The 9,671-nt window shown below is 42.0% G+C and overlaps 1 protein-coding gene across 1 annotated transcript; it reads right to left on the reverse strand.

The window, feature by feature from the left end:
• Positions 1 to 2,342: 2,342 nt before the first annotated feature.
• Positions 2,343 to 9,659, reverse strand: tnfsf13b (TNF superfamily member 13b). The gene is made up of 6 exons (XM_037108885.1): positions 6,152 to 9,659; positions 5,940 to 6,054; positions 4,432 to 4,488; positions 3,564 to 3,718; positions 3,134 to 3,284; positions 2,343 to 2,966 (listed from the first exon to the last, which is right to left on the reverse strand). The coding sequence occupies exons 1-6, from the start codon at positions 6,383 to 6,385 to the stop codon at positions 2,854 to 2,856; spliced, it is 825 nt and encodes a 274-aa protein (XP_036964780.1). The 5' UTR covers positions 6,386 to 9,659; the 3' UTR covers positions 2,343 to 2,853.
• Positions 9,660 to 9,671: the final 12 nt, after the last annotated feature.

Below are 9,671 nucleotides of genomic sequence, written 5' to 3' on the forward strand. Positions count from 1 at the left end.
CAGACTTAATCCCCGCGCGTTGCGTGTGATGTATATCCGTCTGCTCTTATTTGTGTTTAGTGACACAACAGTGTGTGTTTGCAACATGTGTGTGAGTGTGTGAACTACACACAGTGCCAGCATGTGTACTCAGCAGGTCTCATTTCCTGATTCTCCGGTCAGACGCTGGTTTCTCTTTTGAGAGGCGAGCCCACAATGACATCAGCTTCCGCCAACACACCAGCGGTCACCATGGCACCGCACAAAGACATTTGTGGCCCAGGGGGGAGGGAGGCGGGGGGCATCATGCTTGACACATTTATAGGAGAGGTCTTCGCTCCCCTCTCCTCTCATCCCCGCCGTCTCCTCCTTCTTCTCCATCGGTGTTTGTACAGCCGCCTGCTCTGTTTACCGGATCATCAAAGAGCCTCTCAGACTGCCATGGCTGCAGCACCCCGGCCCTGGGCCTGCTCTCTCTCTCTCTCTCTCTCTCTCTCTCTCTCTCTCTCTCTCTATCTGCCTCAGCCTCTCTCCTCTTCCGCTTGCTTTTCCACTAATGGCAAATGCTCTCCATTAAGTCTGTGTGAAATCTTTCTTTCTCAGCCTTCTATTTTAGACTTTCATCCTCCCTCCCCCTTCTTTTTGGCCTCTCTTCTTGTCAAATGGAGCCATGACTCCAAGGGCAAAATGCCTAGTGGAGAAGTGACCACCCACTGGGCTTTGTCTAACTCTTTGCCCCGATGGACAGAAGGCTAGTGTGTGTGTGTGTGTGTGTGTGTGTGTGAGAGAGATTTAAACAGAGAAGGAGAAACAGATGGACAGAGTGGCAGGTAGAGGGGGGGAAGACCCATAAGCTATATCAGTCTCTTCACAATGAGCAAAGTTCCAGTAGGAAATATTTGGCTGATACAACACATCACACATCACAAGACGCCCCCTTATCTGGGGCAACACAGTGGGGCATTTTGTATTACGGTGATATACGGGGCACTTTTATACTGAGTCAGTTATTACTAAAAGGCCAATTTGAGTTAGATTTAACACAGCTTTCAAGGGTTTAGCCCTGAAACAATCCAAAATAAACATTTTTTCGCAATTATGTCGCCGTTTCTACATTTTAAAGAGCAGCCTGTGACTTAATTATGGTTTATTCTTCGCTAATTATGTAAGTAGTATTTTCACTTAGCTGGGAACATTATCAAAGAGTGAGTGGATTAGTGTGTTTATCCACCTTTTACAGCGCAACAAAACTCACATTAGAACAACAAAATATTGGGGCTGGGGGAGGGTTTTAGCCCCTAACTTGTACCGACTGAACAACGACGCGTCCAAAAGAGGTCAGTTTAACATCCTCGTGGAACGCTTAGAAAACATCCACTGAAGAGCCGGAATGAAAGCTTTTGTGTTATGTTTCTTTAGACGTCTTCTGAAAGGGGCTCTATGGAACAACTTGTAGCGATTTACATGTATCAATCACTATTTTATTGGCCATGTCTTAAATGGCTGGAACCTGACATTGACTGTCTCTCTCGGTTGCCTACACAAGCCTGTGGACAATTTGTGTGAGTTGTTTAATGCTGCTGGACTGTGGATGTCTCTGTGAAAGACTCAGGTCGGATTTTCCGCAACAGTCTGCAGGTTGCGGCTTTAAGCTTGTTCTGGAGTGCCTCGTCTCGGTGCACCCTCTCCACTCCACTCACAGAGAGCAACAGCGGCTAACTTTAGTTTAGAAATGGAGTGCGCTGACAGAAATGGACGCCAGGCTTTTGAACACAAGTTCCACAGAGCCCCTTTGACGTTTCACTCTTGATGTCCATGCAACATCCTCACAGGAGTCAAGATGACATCACTTTTAGAGCTACTACAGACGTCAGAATGACAGCTCCTTGTGGTTCAAAGAGAAAGTTTCAAAGACGTCTTTTCAAATACATTTGGGATCTTGGAGCTTCTGGGCACTTGGGTTGCGCTGGACCAGCTGTATGGCGAAACTGTTTTGCTGTGAATCAGAAATGTTTCGTGGTGTACGCAACATTAACCTCCTTTCCATCCGCATGAGGTGAGTAGATAATAACCGTTTAATGATTTTCAATTTTGGGTGAACTTATCACCCTTATCTTTATGTAATATATAGTGAAAAAATCCTCCACTGAGGATGGTTCACTGTTTTCTTCTGGGTCCTCAGGTATTACAAATTCATTAAGCAGCAGCTCCTTTGAATACGCAGACATCATTTGCTTATGAAAATCTAAAAATAGGCAATCTTCCCTGCTCGATTACTCTCTGCGCCGCCTGGCAGGATGTTCTGTCACACTCAAGTCGTTCCTTCTTGTGGCCGACAAGGGAACAACAACCTCCACTCCGATTCCAGATGATGTCATCTGTTGTGCAAGAGCCGTCACTTTATTGCTACTGAATTCTCAGACATATATGGGACAACTTAAATCAAATCATGGCATTCAGAGGATGAATCACACCGCCTGTGTCTATGTTCCAATATCTAAAATAATAAAAGCATATGAGAAGAACTGTTTCTGTGGCACGGTTATGCTGTTTGTGATTATTTGAAGAAAAAGGACTTGATTCAGACAGTTGTTACAATATTGTGCCTTGATGTGTGGTTGAAATGACAACCATCACACAGCTGCAGCTATGAGGTGCATGCAGTCTTAAGAGGAAAGACCATCACCTCACAGGGGCATTTAAAGCCCCCTCAGGCTGAAAGAAACTCAGTCAGTCGTTCAGCCAGTACAGACGCGGCTGCTTCCTGTATTCTTCTCACAACACCCAAAGTCAGTAGAGGTCACCACAACTGCACCTTGCTGCACAGTTCGCTTTGCAAAAGCGTCCCTCGGGTCCCCAGTGACGTGACACACTTTAAGCGAGCTTGACAGCGCCCAGGAAGGTGGAGTCTCCGGCCAGGGACACGCTGGCCGTGGAGCGAGGGATCACCAGCTCCAAGTGGTCCCCGACCTCCAGCTTCACAATACCTGAGGAGAAGGAAATGTTACCGTCAGATCCGTATGTAGTCAATCCCCCCACACACACACAAACACACACACATGGGCCTGAGAGAAGAACACGCTGTCTGACCTTCTGTAACAGCTGTTGTAAAAAGGGTGAGCATAGCTGGACATAAACAATAAGACAGGCTCACCTCCTGTGTAGCAGGTGTTGTAAGGGTAGTTAGGGTTCATGTTCTGGATGCAGCGGAACAGGCTCACATATGGAGTCTCGGTTCCCACCACATTCCTCTTCCTCCGGATCACAACGTGACCCATTGCAAAGATTCTGTCCGTGTAGTAGACCTGAGCACATCAAAAATACTGGGGTTAAATCGATGCGGTCCGGCGCAGGCATGCATGAACAGTCATGTGGCTGGCTCATTATGTATGCATCATTTGCATTTTCTCTTCCTTATTTGACCTTTCTTCAAGGTCTGTTAACCAGCTGTGCGCCAACATCGAGCACACCCTGTTTTTCTTTCTGCCATATATATAAAGATGTGTTCCCTTCATGGTGAATGGCAAACAGACCAGCAGCACCCCCATGTGGACAAGCTATAACATGACGGCACGGAGACCAACCTGACTGTACACAAAGTAGAAGCCCTCCTCTCTGACTAACATGCTGTCCTCCTCTATCTCCAGGGCAGAGCCTCTCCTCAGCCCAGTCCGCCAAGGGATAGCGGTACAGGGTGTGTCAGTGCAGGGGATATCTGCATTCGGCCCCGGGGAGTATTCTGATCCAAGGAATAATAATATAAAGGAAAACATGTCAAAGCATCTCAGTTTTGTAAACAATAGTAAAGTTAAAGCTGTGGCGTTGAGATATCACTTTGGTTAAAGTCACCCATACAGTTTGTACTTGATTGTGCTTGTACTAAGATGTTACTTTAAATATCTGATATGAAATGAACCTAAAGGTGCAATATTTTGAAACAGAATGTGATGAAAGAAGAGTTCTAACATTTTGACATCTATATATTGTGTAACAGAGATATCGGGCAAGAGTTAGCCCGCTAACCGGCTGGCCGGCCCTCCCTGGTTCAACGTTCCTGTGCTCGTGGTGTCAACACCGACAACTCCTCAGTGTTCCAAGCTCAGGTGCATGGCTGATTTCGCTAACCAGCTAACAGCAGCTGCAGTTGGCAGCAGTTGGCGGTTGCTCTTGTGACAAGATGCCCTCTGTTTGTTTTGAGATTGAATTTGACATATTGCACCCTGAAGCAGCAGGTAGCGATTATATTCAGCATTTTTCTGAGCCTTAGAATCATTTTTAAATGACTGCTGATAAAATCAATTTATAGAGTATTTGACTCCAAAATGTAGAGTGGAAGAATAAAGTGTATATGAAATGATAGAATGTCAATAGATAACAAAAACTATATAAAAGTCAAATAAAATGAATAAAAATAACTTATCATCAAACAGTTACAACTGAGACATGGTTTACCTTTGGTGAAGGTTCTCCTGCTACTGTTTGCCAACAGCTGTAGGCAGGGCTGAGAAACTGTGATGAAACAACAGACATTTCGATATGTTAAAAACGCTCAGCAGTTTCCTTATTGCCTGCATCAAGTCGATTCAAAGGCTGTCTCTCTTTTTCTTTGTGCTCTTTCCTCTTTTCTTTTGTGGGCAAAATTCCATTGATGGTGGCACCAATCAGAAGTATGCTTTACACATTGCAGCCCAGGGATGGTTACAAAGCTTCAGCTGAAGGTGTTAACATTCACACCATCAGTTAGAGCACATGAAGTCTCCACATCTGACTTATTTTTCATGCGGTTATCACGAAAGCTGATGAGTCATTCACACTTGGCTGTTAGACTGTGAAAAAAATGATGTCCTCCGTGGGCGGGGTTTAATATCTGAATCGAGAGAGACATTTTGTGATTTGGAGCTAACACCTGACTTGAACATGGTACATAAAATATCTCTAGTGGTCGTAAAAGTATTCTTATCATTTACTTAAGTAAAAGTACTAAAACCAAAGTGTGAAAATACTCCATGTAAGTACTTAAAGGACAACTTTTAACACTGCATATGGGGAAAAAGCAGACGAAGCTGCATGTAATCTGATGAATCACCTCCAGTGCTGTCACTCAGTGGCTGGGCTGCATTGTGGGTAAAGTAGGTACCAGGATTTCAAAAACTGTCAGCTGGTGTGCACTGCCCTCCCTATAACACTGTTGCACTCATTATGAATGGTTTAAAAACAAGTGACACAGCAGAACCAGAAATATAGGCCTGTTTATGCCATGCCTTCTTCTTCCTTGTCAAAACTTTCTGCCTGCATTATCCACAATAAAATCAGTAGTTACCCTTTAGGTAAAAGTATTATGCATTATTAGCTAAACTGACTTAAAGTATCAAAAGTAAAGTAATAATAATGTGCATATTTTATTAATGCTGCTTATGTTTAAGGTTGAGCTCGTTGGAACGACTTTATATACTCTTGGAGTATGTAGTTTATTCTACAGCAATGAATCATATTCTATAAGATCATCACATGTTTGAAGCGTTGCTGTACTGTGAGATTCATGTTTCTTCTAAAAGTCAACTTTTCATGAGCTCTGTGATCATTTACGCCTCAGCTAATCCAGGAGGGATTTTTCATAGTTTATTTAGCTTAAGAATTCAGAGAATTCTCTCATCCCATAAAGGAACAGGTCATTATATTAGTTACTAACTAAAAACTAAGTCTGTCAGTGAAATGTAGTGAGGTAAAAATACAATGTCTCCTCCTTAGATGTAACAGAGTGAAAGTATAAATTTGCATAAAATGAAATGAAGTAAATACAAGTACCTCAGTTTCACACTTGAGTAAATGTATTTGGTCACCTTCTGCCACTGAATATCATAACAATAATGAAATCTATTCAAAACCTTAATCACCACTTTCAACAACAGAAATGGAATCAGTCATACTCTGCTTCTATGTATTATGAAACCTTATCTTACCTGGTGGCTCTGCTCCAGAGACCAGTCTTCTCTTTCTTATCAGTGTGAAGGCATCTTGAGACCCGGGCTGGTGCGGGGGCTCCTGACTGCTTCTCCTGCTGCTGATATTCTCAGTCTGAACAGACACAATAAAGCCACAGTGCATGCTGGTGAAACGCTCGTCTTATGGCGCGTTTGGTTTGGGGTTCTAAAGGATAAGTCATCTCTCTCACCTGGCCTCTATGTCTGGCATCTTGTCCCTCCTCTCTCCTGCGACAGACCTCTGATTTGAGCCCCTCCACCTCAGCTCTGAGAGCCACCAGCTGGTACAGGGACAGAGCTGAAAGAGAAGAGGAGGTGACGGCAGCCAGCGTCAGCAGGAAAACTGGCCAGGACAGCCTCCCCTCGCCTGCCCTGTGTGCAGTCCCAGGCTCCATGCCTGCCAAAACTGCCATCGGTGGTCCCATACACAATGCCCAGAGAGCTCAAACTGGCTGCATGACCGCTCTCAAGCTTGAACTATGCTGCTGACTGACTGTTCCAAGGGATGCCCCCAGCTTTACTTTGATTCCTGCCGAAAAGCTCCACTGACTTCCTTAACTTTTGTTTTCTGTCCTGCAGCAGCAGGTTCCACTTCAGTCTGAGGGATTACGCAGACTGAATACTGTACAAAAAAGGGCAATGCAGCTTCCCCTCTATTGTTCCGCTCAGCTAACCACACTCAGCTTCCTGCCTGGCCAGCAGGCTCTACAAATATCTCTCCCTTTTTCTCTTCATCTCGCTCTTTCACAATGATAAAACACATCTCTGCTCCTCCGCATTCAAAGAAGCAACATGTATGATAGTTTCAGAGTGGAAACAGGAAGGGCAGTCTTGGAATTTACCTGAGAGACAGTGCGGTGGGAAAGAAAGGAAGAGGTGTCAGACTACGAAGGAGGGACAAACGTTATTAATAACGGTTTCAGATTTGAGTTCGACAACTCGAAGAGCTCACTGAAAGAAGGAAGTGCAAAATTTACTCGAACAGAAACAAGCCAAAGAAAACAAACTGCGATTCCCAGAATATAAAAAGTGAAGTGATGCCCGCTTGCATTAACAAATTTGGAACTGTTACATTAAAAAAGCTTGTTTACAGTGAAAATGAGATCAGACAAGCCGTTTTAATGTATCAATTTATTGCATGTTACAGTACAGAAAATAGAAAGTGAAAATGTGTGCTTACAAAAGAAGTTGTCAACATTGTCTTGAAATAGAAAAGAAATTACTCTAAAATGGAAAAACCCCGCAAACTGACTGCTTCACACTTAAGAGGAAGATGAGCCATTCAGATGTCAGACCGTTCAGATATCCATCCAGACGTCATGGCAGATGTACACAAATAATGTCAACACTGTGCAGGTTCATGACAGAAATGGTGCCAAGACTCGATGTAATCACATGCCAGCTTGCAATGCAAATTCAAAATTATGCAAACGCTTTCAACGGCATTCAATGCGGCCAATTCACAATCATATGAACATATAAAAACATGTTCCATAGTGCATTCGGACAATACCTGGCAGATTATTTTGTTTTTATAGAAAAAAATGAACAGACATTCACTTTGATTCCATTTCTTTTCATCAACAGGGAGTTGAACAGAAAACAATACACTCGGCTTGGATAAAAAGCCAATATTCTAGTTATTATTCATTTTGTTTTTATGCCAGCCACTAAAAGAATTAATCAAGTGAATGATGAAAAGTTCCCAGATGGTTTCTTGAATGAAGAGACGGTGCACTGCCAAAACACAAACAAACAGCGGAAGTGTGTGAAATAAGTATGGAACTGAATAGTCACCTGGTTGAATTCAGAAAACACAATGTGCTCTACCAACGTATAAAGGGAGAGAAAATTAAACTGAATGCATACAACTTAGTTCATGACTGTGATATACTACAAAAATGTGTGAAATTGTTCTGTGCCACTGGTGGCAAAAATTCACACAAAGAGGGAGAAATCAACATCTATACATTATTTCTTATAAAGCACACTTGTTAATTTAAGACCACAATTTACATTCATTGTATCCTTTAGACCGTTTTTTAAAGTTATCACATCGACACAAACAAATTTAGTCTTTTGACATTTGTTCAATTTGCACTGTTCATAAACAATCTCAAATATGGCTGAGGAGATCTGTATTCAAATGGCTTTGATACCACTGCAGTGCAGCATGCTGCATTTGGAAAGCAAGAGCAGACAGAACGGTGTCGTCGGGCTCTGCTCCACCCCCTGGAAGACATGCAGGAAAGGTTAATTAGCTCATTAAACGCCCTCCAAGTGAGTAAAGCCATTTTGCCACACAAGCATGGGGTGAGACAAGAATCAAGAATCCTCCAATTAACAATTATGAAGCTAATGATTATAGCTAACAAATAATCACAATATTAGATTAAAATGCTCTCACTTGATTTTAGGTTCTTAAAGGAGAGGTTCAGGTTTTTTCAAGACTATCTTAAAGACGCAACATGTGAGATTTTCACTCAAGAGTTAACAAGAATGATCAAAAGTTTTGACATTATGTCAAAAGACGTCATGCTAACCAGCTAGCCTCTTTCTTCTAGCTGTCCAAAGCTCCTGTACTAGTGGAGTTAACACCAACACTCCCATGGTACGCCCGCTTGCTGCCGCCAGCTAACTGAACCCAGTCAGCGACACTTGCAATATACTACTGGATTTGTTGGGAGTGTGAATTCCAAGTGGCTATTGTTAGGCATTGCACCTCTAATACAATTCACCTGCAACTGGAGGACAACACCAGCATGGCACACATTAGCTTGTTGTCCCTGCTGCTGTGCTTACTGACTCTTAACCATGTCACATATGTATACTGGCCCTATACTGCCCCCTACCTTTTATGTGCGTAACTTGCTGATGTTTAGTGTTCATTTATGAGGACATGTACACTGACTCTCAAAATAGGTGCAGGATACGCGAGGTAGTCAAAATGTTTACACAAACTAGTTGTAAAACACAAGTATATTTCGACCTAACCATGTCTACAACCCAAATTCCAAAACAGTCAAGACACTTTTTAACTGTTGAAATCTTCCAAATAGGTTTTTTAAAAACATTTCACAACTTGTCCCAGCTTTTTGTTGCCTCTGTCCCAACTTGTTTGAAATGCACCAGCAAATTCAAAATAATCATAAATTTACAAAAATCTATGTATTCAATGAGGTAAAACATGAAATGTATTGTCTTTGTATTGATTTCAAATAATCAAGTAGATGCCACAAAGGATAAGCAAAATATAAAATTATTTTACAAAACAGCATTTTGTAACAAGGGATGCATTTTTTGACCAAATTCTAATTGATAGTTGGCTGCTTTAACAATTAATTATCAGGTAATTGTTAATAATATACGAAATATTGATGTTTTCTGTAGGAAGTTGACACGATCTATGTTCAATGCAAAATCAGAATAGGCTACATTAGAAAGTCAAATAACATAAATTAGAGGTTACTTGCATGATAAACTAAACACAAAATAATGAAAAATGAAAAATCTAAAATCTAATATCAGTTTGTTTTAGATGTATTTGTACATGTCTCTGATTATCAGTTACTGCGTTTTTAACTGGTTCAATTCTCAACTCGATTAAACTGTTAATCATTAACATCCCTTGTCAAAACATTTTCTGGAATTACGGTGGCAGGAGAAACTGCAGTCAAAGTTCAACTGAAGTTCAAGTGAGTCACTTTGCAA

The sequence above is a fragment of the Acanthopagrus latus genome, chromosome 9, assembly GCF_904848185.1.
Source record: "Acanthopagrus latus isolate v.2019 chromosome 9, fAcaLat1.1, whole genome shotgun sequence".
NCBI classification, from domain to species: Eukaryota; Metazoa; Chordata; class Actinopteri; order Spariformes; family Sparidae; genus Acanthopagrus; species Acanthopagrus latus.

What these genes read in the sequence shown, in the direction of transcription:
- tnfsf13b (XM_037108885.1), bottom strand. Translation starts at nt 6,385, where the DNA reads ATGGGACCACCGATGGCAGTTTTGGCAGGCATGGAGCCTGGGACTGCA. An exon ending in TCTACTTTGTGTACAGTCAG is followed by an intron (nt 3,285 to 3,563) that starts GTTGGTCTCCGT and finishes TGATGTGCTCAG; the next exon opens with GTCTACTACACGGACAGAAT. An exon ending in CAACACCTGCTACACAGGAG is followed by an intron (nt 2,967 to 3,133) that starts GTGAGCCTGTCT and finishes CCTTCTCCTCAG; the next exon opens with GTATTGTGAAGCTGGAGGTC.